This window comes from Daphnia carinata, chromosome 4, assembly GCF_022539665.2.
Source record: "Daphnia carinata strain CSIRO-1 chromosome 4, CSIRO_AGI_Dcar_HiC_V3, whole genome shotgun sequence".
NCBI lineage: Eukaryota > Metazoa > Arthropoda > Branchiopoda > Diplostraca > Daphniidae > Daphnia > Daphnia carinata.
Window position 1 is genome coordinate 8,701,419 of NC_081334.1, and position 15,908 is coordinate 8,717,326.

The 15,908-nt window shown below is 41.6% G+C and overlaps 2 protein-coding genes across 2 annotated transcripts; both read left to right on the top strand.

The window, feature by feature from the left end:
* The first annotated feature begins 8,248 nt into the window (after positions 1-8,248).
* LOC130687585 (uncharacterized) lies at positions 8,249-9,938 on the top strand. The gene is made up of 3 exons (XM_057510759.1): positions 8,249-9,120; positions 9,218-9,602; positions 9,720-9,938. Exons 1-3 carry the CDS (start codon positions 8,249-8,251, stop codon positions 9,936-9,938), a joined length of 1,476 nt encoding a protein of 491 aa, XP_057366742.1.
* A 251-nt stretch (positions 9,939-10,189) lies between these two features.
* Positions 10,190-11,014, top strand: LOC130687586 (uncharacterized). The gene has a single exon (XM_057510760.1). The coding sequence runs from the start codon at positions 10,190-10,192 to the stop codon at positions 11,012-11,014; it is 825 nt and encodes a 274-aa protein (XP_057366743.1).
* Positions 11,015-15,908: the final 4,894 nt, after the last annotated feature.

Sequence of the window (15,908 nt, forward strand, 5' to 3'; positions counted from 1 at the left end):
TCTTGGGAATCGTCGAGCTCACGAATATCTTCTTCCTTGGCATCCTGCTCCCGCTGTTTTGCCTGCTATACGCGTTCATCCAACATTTCTTCCTCGTGCTGTAATTCCAACAATCTCCTCTTATGTTGGATCTCTTTCTTCTTTATCTCTGCTTCCCTTTCTTCTTCCTTCCGCTCCCTTTCCGCCTTTCTTGCTCGTCTTGAAGCTATTGAAATTGATGAGGCAGTGGTCGTGGTTTCACATTGGCGGGATCGCAGTTCTCTCGTTACTCTCGTAAGTCTTCTACCTCTAGTGTCCAAGCGGACGCGAGCTGTTTTTTGCTTTCCGGTAGGCCCTCTTTGTTTAGTATGCAACATTATAGTCGATACATTCGTCCGCCAGCTGCATAAACGTCTCTCTCACCATTCGTATCTCCGATTTGGATTTCTCTTCATCCAACAGTTTCTTCAATCGCGTAAGTGTTCGTGTAAGCTTATTATTTGCAGCTTTCCTTAGGGCAAGAAGCTCTTCAGCAGACATGCTACCCAAATCGAAATTTTCCTCATCCTCTGTTGTCCTTTCTTGTCGCGTAGTCGATGGGTTGAGCAGAATGGGTGGGTAAGCATGCGTTGAACTAGGTGGTACTCCTGACACCACCTCCTCTTCCTTCGTAGCCATGGCTAGCCAGACTGCTAGTACCCAGGAAAGCAGCCCCAACACCGTTCGTACCGAATAGTCACTAAAGTTGCCGAACCAATTTGGGATATGAAATGGCGAAGCGCGTTAATCGTGACCAAGTCAAGCAAAGTCGAGCTTAAGTTTAAGAAGGCGTGTAAATCGAGGTCGAGAGTCCGGCCAGGTCGTGATGAGAATGAAGGAGCGTGCTAATCGAGATCGAAAGCCGGGCCAAGTCGTGGTGAGAATGATGAAGCGTGCTAATCGAGATCGAGAGCCGGGCCAAGTCGTGCTGAGAATGATGAAGCGTGCTACTCTGCCACGCGGGGCTTGATCGTGAAGACAAGGTTGACAGCAAGAATATTTAATTAAGTTGTGGTATTATGCCTCGACAATTCAAGGCGTGAAGCCAGTCGAGACTCTTTCCAAACACCTCTAAACAACTTATACCAATAAGGATTCCTCCTTACCTTGTTGAAGACAAATTCACAGATTCCCGGTCGATGTACCATAAATGTGACGTATCGAGAAATTCTATTACAATGAAGTAATGATGATGAGATGTATTGCCAGAATGATGATGCGATGCGATACGAAAAGAAAAAAAACTGAAAACTCAGCTTCGCCAAAGTGCTCAGAGAAACGTGCAGAATTGAGTTACAATGGATATAACTAAAACGAGACGTCTGACTTTCCAGACAACAAAAACGAGACTACCCCAGTTGGCCTTTTTTTTTTCTCTTGAATTTTCTGCTCCCCCCTCCCTTAGGGCTGAAGGGGTTGGGGGCAACCACGCGTTTTTAATTAAGCTATGCGTACGCGCATGCGTGTTTGTTCCATTGGGAACAGTGAGTTTCAATATCTACTTTCAAACAGTATCAAATATACGTGTATTCAATGTTAATATAGTGTGATACGGTGAGTTTCAACATCTACATTCAAATATCATCAAATATGCGTGTATTTAATGTGAATATAATGTGATACAGTGAGTTTCGATATCTACATTCAAACAGCATCAAATATATGTCTATTCAACCTGAATATAGTGTGATAGAGTGAGTTTCAACATCTACATTCAAACAGCATCAAATATACGTGTATTCAATGTGAATATAGTGTGATACAGTGAGTTTCAATATCTACATTCAAACCAGGGTTGGAAGCGATACTTTCAAAAAGTACCGCTACCGCGGTAATTTTTTTCCAAGTAACGGACGGTAACGGTAGCGGTAAATTTTTTTTTTTGCATAATACGATCAAACTTCATGAAAATCACTTCTGCATTGATGTGATTTTACTATAACGAACTGTTGGCCCTTAAAGCCAGCCAGCCATTTTGCAGAGCCATTGTGCTTCATTCAGGTTTCCTTTGAGCCTCATCTTTTTCTTTCGAAGGAAAAACTTATCGCACTTCTCACAGTATCGTTTTGTTTTCACCCCAAGACGAGTGCATAGCATGCACAAGAAAAATCTAAATTTCTGTCTCGTAATGTAATTAAGACCTAAAATTCGTAGGTTGCCACTTTACGATAGTTTTTTTTTTAGTTTCTCTTAATGTTGCTGCCGTTCCTTGTGTTTTCATGAAAGAACTACTTCGTTTCACTTTGAAATTCGTTTCCCTTGGTAATGTCAGTTTCTTTGCATAGAAAATTGAAATTTTTAAAATTTTCTTTGTTATGTTTAATTGAAAGGTGTTTTGTGATGTTGCCTCTTAAATTGTCTACTGCTGATAGTGCTTTTCTTCGCACTAATTCGGGCTTTACTTTGCACTGTCCAATAAGGCATTCATCATACGAAGTTCTCCTTCTCTTGCCTGGTCCAGTTTATTTGATAAGCGTTTCAGGATAGAGAATGATACGTTTTTCGCCATCTAAAATTGAGCTTAGATTTATAATGTGAATTCATTTGGTTGGTTTAAGTTTTGTTTCATGTTTCATTTTTTCACCTTTTTTCCCTTTCGGTTTTGAACGTGTAGAACTAGTTTTCGCCTCACCAATGTTGGTGGACATGTCAAGAGATGGTTCATAGACAATATCCATACTTGAATCAGCTTCGGATATGTAATTATCAATAGTAGTAAATTCAAAAAAACCAATTTTGAATAGAACAAAGTTCATTAAACAAAAGGCTCAAATAAACTAGACTATCATAACCTCTATCTCTTTTTAATAACTTGAAGTACACACAGATAATAGCAACATTTCTTACAATATTCTATGGATGCCTGCAATACTTAAAAATTTTAAATACTGCTGTAGTAGCAGGCATCAAACATTCCTAGTACTAGCCTAGATAAACCTGCAAAAGTGAGAATGCAACTTGTGATGGGTACCATAATAGCGTTTGTCCGAAATTTAGACATATTTGATTGATCGAGGCTCCTTAAACCCTGTGAACAGCTCGGGAAATAGAAATAAAAAACGTTTTGAAATATTTACTTGAAATGCAGTCTGCTAAAAACAGTAAAAAATTAATAGTCATATCGCTAGATGGCTTAAAAGTACCGTTACCGATTTTTGGTATTTTTGACTAGCGGTTACGGTAGCGGTAACCATTGGAAAAAAATATCGCGGTAGCGGTAGCGGTAACACCGCATTACCGCGGTATTATCGCGGTATTTTTATAACGTGGTAATCCAACCCTGATTCAAACAGCATCACCTATACGTGTATTAAATATGAATATAGTGTGATACAGTGAGTTTCAATATCTAAATTCAAACAGCATCAAATATACGTGTATTCAATGTGAATAAAGTGTGATACAGTGAGTTTCAATATCTACATTCAAACAGTATCAAATATACATGTATTCAATGTGAATATAGTGTGATACAGTGAGTTTCAATATCTAATTTCAAACAGCATCAAATATACGTCTATTCAATTTGAATATAGTGTGATATGTGAGTTTCAATATCTACATTCAAAGAGCATCAAATATACGTGTATTCAATGTGAATATAGTGTAATACAGTGAGTTTCAGTATCTAAATTGAAACAGTATCAAATATACGAGTATTCAATGTGAATGTATTGTGATATAGTGAGTTTGAATATCTACATTCAAACAGCATCAAATATACGTATATTGAATGTGAATATAGTGTTATAGAATCAGTTTCATGATCTACATTCAAACAGTATCAAATATACGTTTATTGAATGTGAATATAGTGTGATACAATGGGTTTCAATATCTACATTCAAACAGCATCAAATATACGTCTATTCAATGTGAATATAGTGTTATAGAATCAGTTTCACGATCTACATTCAAACAGCATCAAATATACGTGTATTCAATGTGAATATAGTGTGATACAGTGAGTTTCAATATCTACATTCAAACACCATCAAATATGCGTGCATTCAATGTGAATATAGTGTGATACAGTGAGTTTCAATATCTACATTCAAACACCATCAAATATACGTGTAATCAACCTGAATATGGTGTGATACAGTGAGTTTCAATATCTGCATTCAAACAGTATAAATTATACGTGTATTCAATGTGAATATAGTGTTATAGAATCAGTTTCATGAACTACATTCAAACAGTATCAAATATACATGTTGGCACCTACGGTGCTGCCCTCGCGGGCAGGGCTGTAGGGGGCATGGGCCTGCCTAGTATTTGTGTGCCCATTTTTTGTTTTCCTTTTACCCTTTTCCATGGGGAAGGGGTGGTATCGTATTTCTTGTCAACCCAGACAGTCATTTCTTTTTTTCTCGTCTCCACTTAAAACCCAGACAAGTTGTCTCATTTCTCTTCCCCTCAGTTTGTCCAAATCAAGCGTGTCAGTTTTCCCTTTCCTTTTCCAAGTTTGGAACTAAGCCGCCCCTTTGTTAAATCATCGTCATTTTTATTTCATCTTCATTCACCCTCATCATCATCATCTTCTCTCTGTTGCTACTCGGCACGGAGTCAGCAACAAATGGTGCCGAAACCCGGGATTTGACGAAAACGTGCATTTCCCGTCCTCGTTCGTAAAAACCCTCGCTTGATTGTAAAATTATCGGGTATTCTCCCTGTAAACCTTTGGCAGACGTCCACGCCAGCCTGAAGGCACCCACCTGTCCACCACGCGTTTGCCATCTGACAAGAAGATCGGTGTATCTACGTGAATCATCGACATCCGTTAACGTGTGACTCTATCAGCCTAAAACAACGTTTCTACGTCATGAGTGAAGCCGCACCCAAAGCCGAAAATATGGAAATTGGCCACATTTGGGAACACGGTCCGAACCCAATGGTAGACGCATCGAAACCTGAACGGCAGAAGAGTGAACGGCCATTACTTCCCGAAAACGATCTCCAGAAGAAACGTGGGAAGAGAAAGGCGGCCCACACGAAGTTAACGACGCAACTCAGAAAGGCTGTGGAAGACCATAAGATGGGAGCCATCAGATTGAAGAAATTGCAAGTAGCAGCATGGTGTGACGAATTGATTCGTATTTACGATGAAGTCAAATCAATTCACCACCAATATACAGAAAGTATATCCGACCTCACTGAGCAGCAACGTCAAGCATGTGATAGGTGGGAAGTAGATTTCGAAACCGATCACGTTGAAGTCATCAAATTCGCAAGTCGCTACGCCACTTCCTCAAATCAGTCCGTCAGCTCGATCGGGACATCAGCTTCGGACATCACATGTAGTACCACGTTATCCGAAAAAAGGCGTACCAACGTTAAACCTACCAGCCTCCTCCAAAAATCAACAACTCAAGAGGAATTGGAGGCTGAAGCTCGGATGCTGAAGTTGGAATTAAAGTTGGAAACGGCAAGGGCCCAGATGGAAGCAAATACAACTTCCATCACAGAAACCCTCAAAAAGGCGTTAAGGAGTATGAGCGAACAATTTAGTAAGCTCATTGACAGTTCAAGGATCACGTCCAAAGATATCGCGGCCAACAACACGTTAGTACGGGAAGCACACCACACGTTGGACGGTTTGGATCAGAAAATTGACGCGGTTAAGGTGGAATTGTCCGCTAAAATCGAAGACCTTCGAACGGAAGTAGACGAGATGAAAGTTCAACCCCGAACTATTCAAGATCAACGACTTCCTGAGCGATTGCCAGTCTTACAAGCACGTCAAGATGTTCCAGCCCTGTCACCCATACGTACGATGGAGGATGCTGTCCGTCATCGCAGAAGATTGGTCGCCGCCGATGCATCTCCACGAGACCCGCGGCGAGGTGCGATGACCACGATGACGTCCCGTTGCGACCCTACGGATCACGACGAAGATGAGCACTCCGAACGTTCTCACCCCCACAGTCAAACTAATCGTCCTCACAGCAGCTGTTGCAATCGACTGCAACCTCCCAACTTCAAGATCCAGCCACTCGACGGCAATCCGAAGAACTACGCGCGATTCAGGGCTAAATTCCAGGCCTTGTATGAAGAATACGAAGATTCTCCGGTACTTCTTTTCATGTTAGAGGAACTGCTAGCCGAAGAGGTACGAAACGAAGTCGGTGAATGTCTTACCGACGGAACAATGTACTCCGTGGTGTGGGAACGTTTGGACGCAGTCTACGGGCGAACTGAAATCATGGATCAGACGTACCTCGACGACTTTCTACAGGTCCCGCCATTGAAGAGCATGGATGCTGCCAGCCTCAAGACTTTCGCAAACCGCCTGCACGGAGCTGTAGCTACGCTTTCAAGATCGAAGTATACTCATGAGCTGTATAGCCGTACTACTTTGATGGCCCTTGAAGCTAAACTTACGCCCTACCTCAAGGATAAGTGGAACGAAAAAAGAAAAATGACAGGAGTAGAGCTGAATGTTCTAGACCTAGACGACTGGGTGACGTTAAAATCCATGAGCAAGCAGCATGGAAAACATGTATTGGAGTCCGTACCCACGTCGACGTCCTAAGGCGTAAAGTTCGACGAAAGGAAGCCCGTCAAGAGACCCAACTTCCCACACACGTCGACCATTGGACACGCAACGACGATGGAAGGTTCGAAAGTAACGGCATCAACATATTCAGCAACCATGCCTCCAAGGAGCCGATCAATATCGGGGAAGATGCCAGCCGAGAAGACGGAAAGATGGAAATGCTTTGTATGTAATGGCAGGAGCCACCATCTCTCAACCTGTAACGTCTTCATGTCTCTCACGCCCACGAAAAGGGCTGAAGAGGTATTCAAGTCCGGAAGATGTTTGTTATGTCTTACGGGAAAACCCGAACGCAAGGAATGTCCCAGGGACGTCAGCTGTACTATCACTGATTGTACTGGAAACCGACACCACACCTTGCTTCACGGATCCGAATTCATCCCATTGAGGAGGCTAGCGGATCCAACTGCTCCATCAGCGCCATCTTCGACAGCTTTCCTTGGGACCTTGACCCATCTGGAAACAGTAAAACGACGAGTACGTTTCAAGATCGTACCGGTTCGTGTTGGAGTTGGAAAAACGTGGGTCGACACTTTCGGTTTCCTTGATACCGGAAGCGACACCACGCTGATTCGGAGCGACTTGGTAAAAAGGTTGGGACTCTTTGGGCCATCCAAACGCATCAACGTCGTCTCATATGACGGAGCTACGTCTAACGTTACGGCTTCCGTAGTAAACTTCGCTTTAACGTCGCGTGACGGTAACAGCCAGTTTGAAGTCAAGCACGCTTACGCCGTCGACAACTTGAAGGTGACGCCGAATTCGCCGATCGACCCTCCACAGTTGGAGTCATGGACGCACCTACGTGGTATTGCCGTCCCGACTGTGCAAGAAGAGAACGTGACCGTGCTGATAGGAATCGACGTCGTAGAGGCCCACGATCATGTAGCTTCCATCAAGCCGCCGGCTGGAACGACTGGGCCTATCGCCTTCAAGACGCCGTTTGGTTGGTGTCTGGGTGGACAAACAGGTCCACCACAAGACGGCCGCCCGTTCATCGCTCATCTGGCCATCGAGGAACGTTCCGAAAACCTAAATGAGCTGGTGAAGAAGTTCTGGCAACTTGAGGCCAGTGAAGTAGAAATAGAACCACCCGTTCTATCCGAGGATGATCTACGTGGAAAACGCATCCTTGAATCGTCAGTAAAACGTATCAGTAACCAGTATCAAGTTGGCCTAATGTGGAAAGCCGACGAAGTAGCTCTCCCAAACAATCGGGCAGCTGCATTGAAGAGGCTCTACGCTCTCGAACGACGTTTTCATCGGGACGAGGAGTTTGCTCCCAAGTACGATGCAGTAGTCAAAGAGTACATCGGGTTAAAACACGCCCGGCTCTTAACGACCCACGAAGCCCAGACGGAGACAAACAACACGTGGTACCTGCCAAACCACGGAGTCGTGAGCCCCTCCAGCTCATCGACCAAAGTTCGGGTCGTATTCGATGGAGCTGCTGAGTTTGGTGGCACATCGATAAACCAAAACCTGCTTCGGGGCCCTAACTTACTCGTTAGCCTGCTTGTTGTGCTCATCCGCTTCCGTCGTAACCTTGTACCAGTCGGAGCGGACATTGAGAAAATGTTCCACCAAGTGAAAGTCCCGGAAGAAGACCAGGCAGCCTTCCGATTTCTCTACTGAACGCCTGGCAGTAATTCAGCTCCGTTAACGTACCAGATGACGGTACACGTATTTGGAGCCATATCATCCCCGACGAGCTGCATCTTCGCCCTCAACAGGACGGCCGATGACTACCGCCAGTTTCCAGACGTAGCCGATAGCGTTCGACGTAATTTCTACGTCGACAATTATCTAGACTCCTTCGAGTCCGAAGACGAGGTCATCAAACGGTCCCGCAAAATGAAGTCCCTTCTCCAGTTAGGCGGCTTTAATTTGACCAAATGGACGTCGTCATCGCGAACGGCGATAGCTACGCTACGAGAATTTGGCCTCGCGTCACCAACTCTGGATCTGGACTTGGAGAAACTTCCCGTCGAAAGAACGCTGGGAGTAATATGGGACAGCGAACGAGATATGCTGACGTTCAAGATTCGGAAGCCGCCAAACAACGTGACACTCACAAAGCGAGCCTTCCTAAGCATCATCTCTAGCGTTTACGACCCGTTGGGGCTGGTTGCACCAGTTATCTTTGTGATGAAGTCTTTACTCCAAGACATCTGGACCAACGAAGAACGGATCGGTTGGGATGACGTCGTACCGGAAACATTGAGTCAACGTTTCTATGGCTGGTACGATCATCTGGAAAATTTGGAGTCGCTCTCAGTACCGAGATGCTTCCGTTTCAAACGGGGACATTGGACTCAACAGCACCTCCATGTCTTCACGGATGCAAGCTCCAAAGGATTCGGAGCAGTAGCCTACTTCCGCACTGTATTTGAAGACCATTCCGTCAACGTGTCATTCGTCATGTCGAAAACGCACGTCACACCGGTAAAGGGTCTCACGATTCCCCGTTTGGAGTTACAGGCGGCAGTAGAAGGCCTCAACCTTGCTCTCACGATTTGTCGTGAACTAGAAATTGACTTGAGGCAAGTAACCTTCCACACAGACTCGCAAAAATTGCTACGGTGGATCCACTCGAAGACGTGCCGATTTGAAGTCTTCGTCAACAACCGTATTGGAAAGATACTTCGAAACACATCTCGTCGACAATGGCGTCATGTTGCCGGAGATTCAAACCCTGCAGACCTTTGTAGTAGAGGTATCGACCCAAAGGACGTCGATGTTGGCCTACTTCCACCGTGGACCTCCGTTCCTGAATTTGGACCCAGCAGACTGGTATACTTGGGAGCAGATCACGGAGCCTGATGAACGAGACGTGAACGTGATCCGCGTCTTGACAATCAAAACGGAAGACGAGAACCACGTCATCGACCAATGTGTTACACGTTTCTCCAGTTTGCTGCGACTTCAGCGAGTGCTGGCCTGGGGTAGGAGATTCACCAACAACGTCACAGCACGATTACGTGAAGAAAAACCCATGGTCGGGGAGCTGACAGTAGAAGAAATGGTAACATCGCTGACAAAATGCATCGTACGAGCGCAAGAATTGGCCTTTGCTGAAGAATTTTACGCCCTTCGCAAGAATCTGGAACTACCACTCAGATCAAAACTTCGCACTTTCCAGCCCTTCCTGGATGAAGTCGGACAGATGCGAATTGGCGGACGTATACTTCAAGCGCCAATCGATTATGCAGCCAAACACCCCATAATTCTACCAGCTTCTCAACCGTTAACGAAAAGGATAATTTGGGATCAGTACGTTAGAAACATGCACGTCAAGACAGAAAGATTGCTGACAGACCTAATTCTCGTTACTGGGTACTTTCTGGACGCAACGTGGTAAAATCTGTGCTCAACAACTGCTGGCCTTGCAAGCGCACGTCGGCAAAACCCAGCCCTCCATTAATGGCTTCCCTTCCAGTACATCGTTTAACGCCTCATCTACCCGCGTTCACTTACACGGGGATCGATTACTTCGGTCCCTTGACCGTCAGAGTTGGGGGACGGGGAAGAAGACACGAAAAACGTTGGATCGGCCTATTCACGTGCTTCAACACACGAGCAGTTCACCTGGAAGTGGCCAACGGTCTCAGTATGGAGGAGTTTTTACTCTGCTTCTCCCGTTTTGTTAGCTTACGTGGAAAACCGAAGGTCGTTTACAGCGACAATGGAACTAACTTTGTTGCCGCCGAGCAGAAGTTACGGCAAGCGTTGGAAGAACTCATCAGTAAACACCAAGAGCTCCAGACGTTAATGGCTTGCCAACAAATTGAGTGGCACTTTTCTCCTCCCCATGGACCTCACTTTGGTGGCGTTTGGGAAAGAATCGTACAGTCTTGCAAACGGGCAATGAAAACCAGCATTGGTAATTGCCTAGTTACGGACCAAGTGCTACGAACCGTAATCGCTGAAGTGGCAGCCTTGTTAAACGCCCGGCCGTTAACTCATCTGAGTATGGATCCAGAAGACCCGGATCCATTAACGCCCAATCACTTCCTACATGGTGGACCTCGCCCATACGTGCCCCTGAAATTGGCCGACGTGGAAGATCTGAACGTAACCAACAAGCAGTTCCAGCAAAGTCAAGCTATACTCCAACATTTTTGGAAAAGATGGCTACGTGAATACGTTCCACACCTAACAGAAAGGAGAAAATGGCAAGAAAATAGGCCAAACGTCACCGTGGGAGACCTAGTACTTGCAGTTGAACCAAATACTTTGCGTGGGCAGTGGAAGATGGGCAAAGTGTTGGAAGTTATCCCCAATGCTACGGATAATGTTGTTCGAGTCGTAAAAGTCAAGCTCAGCAACCATCCAAAATCATGTATGCGGCCGGTGGCCAAATTGTGTATCATGGTACCAGTCAAAGAACAACAAATTTACGCAAAAGAAGAAAAAATGGAACCTTCAACAGCGTAAAATTCAATTTCAGTATTGTAAAGTGTAAATACTGTTCGTAATGGAGCTACAATTAGTAGCTCCCATTTGTAAAAACAAAACTGTGAAATTGTAACAAGTAAAATCACAAAGGTAAACTCAACTGTAAACAAACGTAGGAAAATCGCAACTTAAAACTCTGGTGGAAGAGTCAATAAGTACCTTTGCCCTCAACGCCACCTATGTTCAAGTTCAAATATAGGGCAAAGGGCGAAAGTCAATTCGGTTGCTGTTTAGAAACACCAGGAAAATTGGAAACTGTTTAACCTATTAGGTTAGCAGACGGCATTCAGTCGACCTAACTTCGTCATAGTGAAACGTACCACCTGTGAACTTCTACCCAACGTGATTGCCATAGCAGACTATCCACCTCCATCAGCCGCATCCGTGAAGGAAAAACTTAAAGTAAGCAGGGAACGCGAACAAGAGTGCGTGGCCAACCTCACGGAACTCATTGACGGGATTTTGATAGCAAAAAAGGAAGCCGTGGAGAAAGTGTACTTGTACCAAAGTGCGATTGTTCGCCTCGACAAGGAACACGACGAGCGTCAGAAGGACCTGGTGAACGTGCACTTCAAAACTGAGCGGGAAGCCCTGTTAAGCGGGTACGTCGGGTCCCTCCTGCGTAAGGAACGTGAAGAGGCGACCGAAACTCTTGCGCCCACGCCGCTCGTCACCCCCGAACGTCCTACGTATATAGTTCCGGTACACACTCCCAACATCATGTGTTTCCTTAAGTGCCACGTCTCGGGAGCGACGCCGTGCAAAAAGAAGATCGCAGAATGTGAGGAGTTTATGCTCCTCACCAATCAAGAGAAACTGGAGCTTCTCTTCGGGCAACGGAGGTGTTTCGGGTGTTTCGTCCCGACGGCCGTGGCGGGGCACGTGAGGCTCCCCGATTGTTCCCATCCTCGTCAGTGCGGGTTGTGCCACACCCGAGACCATCATCAAATCCTCTGCGGCACGAAGAAGACGTATAAGGATCTTCCCAGCCACTAAAATTGGTGGTTATATTTGGTGGTATGTTCTACGTGGGAAGTTTGTAATTTTTGTTTGTAGCACCTGTTGTAACGGTGGGTCCCGCTGTCACCTACGGTGCTGCACTCGCGGGCAGGGCTGTAGGGGGCACGGGCCTGCCTAGTATTTGTGTGCCCATTTTTTGTTTTCCTTTTACCCCTTTCCATGGGAAAGGGGTAGTATCGTATTTCTTGTCAACCCAGACAGTCATTCCTTTTTTTCTCGTCTCCACTTAAAATCCAGACAAGTTGTCTCATTTCTCGTCCCCTCAGTTTGTCCAAATCAAGCGTGTCAGTTTTCCCTTTCCTTTTCCAAGTTTGGAAATAAAGCCGTCCCTTTGTTAAATCATCGTCATTTTTATTTCATCTTCATTCACCCTCATCATCATCATCTTCTCTCTGTTGCTACTCGGCACGGAGTCAGCAACACATGTATTCTATATTAATATAGTGTTATAGAATCAGTTTCAATATCTACATTCAAACAGCATCAAATATACGTGTATTCAATGTGAATATAGTGTGATACAGTGAGTTTCAATATCTACATTCAAACAGCATCAAATATACGTGTATTCAATGTGAATATAGTGTGATACAGTGAGTTTCAATATCTACATTCAAACACCATCAAATATACGAGTATTCAATGTGAATATAGTGTTATAGAATCAGTTTCATCACCTTCATTCAAACAGTATCAAATATACGTCTATTCAATGTGAATATAGTGTTTTTGAATCAGTTTCATGATCTACATTCAAACAGTATCAAATATACGTGTATTCAATGTGAATATAGTGTGATACAGTGAGTTTCAATATCTACATTCGAACACCATCCAATATACGTCTATTGAATGTGAATATAGTGTTATAGTATCAGTTTCATGATCTACATTCACACAGTATCAAATATACGTGTATTCAATGTGAATATAGTGTGATACAGTGAGTTTCAATATATACATTCAAACAGCATTAAATATACATGTATTCAATGTGAATATAGTGTGATACAGTGAGTTTCAATATCTACATTCAAACACCATCAAATATACGTGTATTCATTGTGAATATAGTGTGATAGAGTGAGTTTCAATATCTACATTCAAACAGCATGAAATATACGTGTATTCAATGTGAATAGAGTGTTATAGAATCAGTTTCATGATCTACATTCAAACACTATCAAATATACGAGTGTTCAATCTGAATATAGTGTGATACAGTAAGTTTCAATATTTACATTCAAACAGTATCAAATATACGTGTATTCAATGTGAATATAGTGTTATAGAATCAGTTTCATGATCTACATTCAAACAGTATCAAATATACGAGTATTCAATATGAATATAGTGTTATAGAATCAATTTCATGATCTACATTCAAACAGCATCAAATATACGTGTATTCAATATGAATGTAGTGTTACAGAATCAGTTTCATGATCTACATTCAAACAGTACCAAATATACGTGTATTGAACGTGAATATAGTGTGATACATTTAGTTTCAATATCTACAGATATTGATGCTAATGCAGGATACAGTGAGTTTCAATATCTACATTCAAGCAGCATCAAATATACGTGTATTCAATATGAATATAGTGTTATAGAATCAGTTTCAAGATCTACATTCAAACAGTATCAAATATACGTGTATTCAATGTGAATATAGTGTGATACAGTGAGTGTCAATATCTACATTCAAACAGCATCAAATATACGTGTATTCAATGTGAATATAGTGTGATACAGTGAGTTTCAATATCTACATTCAAACACAATCAAATATACGATTATTCAATGTGAATAAAGTGTTATAGAATCAGTTTCATCATCTATATTCAAACAGTATCAAACATACGTGTATTCAATGTGAATATAGTGTTACATTTAGTTTCAATATCTACATTCAAACAGCATCAAATATACGTCTAGTCCATGTGAATATAGTGTGATACAGTGACATTCAATATCTACATTCAAACACCATCAAATATACGTGTATTCAATGTGAATATAGTGTTATAGAATCAGTTTCATGATCTACATTCAAACAGTATCAAATACAAATGTATTCAATGTGAATATAGTGTGTTACATTTACTTTTTAATGTCTACATTAAACAACATCAAATAAACGTCTATTCAATGTGAATATAGTGATATAGAATCAGTTTCATGATCTACATTCAAACAGTATCAAATATACATGAATTGAATTTGAATATAGTTTGATACAGTGAGTTTCAATATCTACATTCAAGCAGCATGAAATATACGTGTATTCAATGTGATTATAGTGTGATACAGTGAGTTTCAATATCTACATTCAAACACAATCAAATATACGATTATTCAATGTGAATAAAGTGTTATAGAATCAGTTTCATGATCTATATTCAAACAGTATCAAATATACGTGTATTCAATGTGAATATAGTGTTACATTTAGTTTCAATATCTACATTCAAACAGCATCAAATATACGTCTAGTCCATGTGAATATAGTGTGATACAGTGACATTCAATATCTACATTCAAACACCATCAAATATACGTGTATTCAATGTGAATATAGTGTTATAGAATCAGTTTCATGATCTACATTCAAACAGTATCAAATACAAATGTATTCAATGTGAATATAGTGTGTTACATTTACTTTTTATTATCTACATTAAACAACATCAAATAAACGTCTATTCAATGTGAATATAGTGATATAGAATCAGTTTCATGATGTACATTCAAACAGTATCAAATATACGTGTATTGAATGTGAATATAGTTTGATACAGTGAGTTTCAATATCTACATTCAAGCAGCATGAAATATAAATGTATTCAAGGTGAATATAGTGTGATACATTTAGTTTCAATATCTACATTCAAAAAGCATCAAATATACGTGTATTCAATGTGAATATAGTGTTATAGAATCAGTTTCATGATCTACATTCAAACACTATCAAATATATCGAGCTGTATATAACGAAAGATGTATGAAATAGTAAAACATTAGTTCAATTGGAAAAGTTGGTTATGACCACATAATGTGCAATATAAGTAATAAATATTTCTGTAGTATGTCTTATAGTATTTTGTAAAATGAACTCCATTAAATACCATATAGTTCATGTGCTCCTGTAATTTAAATTAAAATAGGATAAGAAAAAAATGTTTTTTGAACCATTTACCGAATGAGATAACACCATCGGTTTTTTAAAAAAGGAAATGGATATAAGCCGCCGCTCTTACCATTACATTGTCTACCGGATTAGAGGCTCATCGTTCTCTTTGGAACAAGATAAATGAAATAGGGCTATTTCTAATGAGAAATAGGACTGATGCCATCGAGAAATAGGACTGTACTAAAAGTTTTTAAGTCAGTCCTAGTTCTCCCTTTCAAATTTCTCCGGTAGAAATAGTACTGGAAACTTTCAGTCCTATTTAACCGGATACCGATTCTATAACACTATATTCACATTGAATACACGTTTATTTGATGGTGTTTGAATGTAGATACCGAAACTCACTTTATCACACTATATTCACATTGAATACACGAATATTTGATGGTGTTTGAAAGTAGATATTGAAACTCACTGTATCACACTATATTCACATCGAATACACGTATATTTGATGCTGTTTGAATGTAGATATTGAAACTCACTGTATCAAACTATATTCACATTGAATACACGTATATTTGATACTGTTTCAATGTAGATCATGAAACTGATTCTATAACACTATATTGACATTGAATACACGTATATTTGATGCTGTTTGAATGGAGATATTGAAACTCACTGTATCACAATATATTCATATGGAATACACGT

Bases quoted from the DNA above. Each gene is read 5' to 3' on its own strand.
- LOC130687585 (XM_057510759.1), top strand. From the start codon at position 8,249: ATGACGGTACACGTATTTGGAGCCATATCATCCCCGACGAGCTGCATC. The intron at 9,121-9,217 runs GCAAGTAACCTT...CGTATTGGAAAG, and splicing joins GAACTAGAAATTGACTTGAG to ATACTTCGAAACACATCTCG. The intron at 9,603-9,719 runs GTAACATCGCTG...CGCACTTTCCAG, and splicing joins AGCTGACAGTAGAAGAAATG to CCCTTCCTGGATGAAGTCGG.
- LOC130687586 (XM_057510760.1), top strand. From the start codon at position 10,190: ATGGAGGAGTTTTTACTCTGCTTCTCCCGTTTTGTTAGCTTACGTGGA.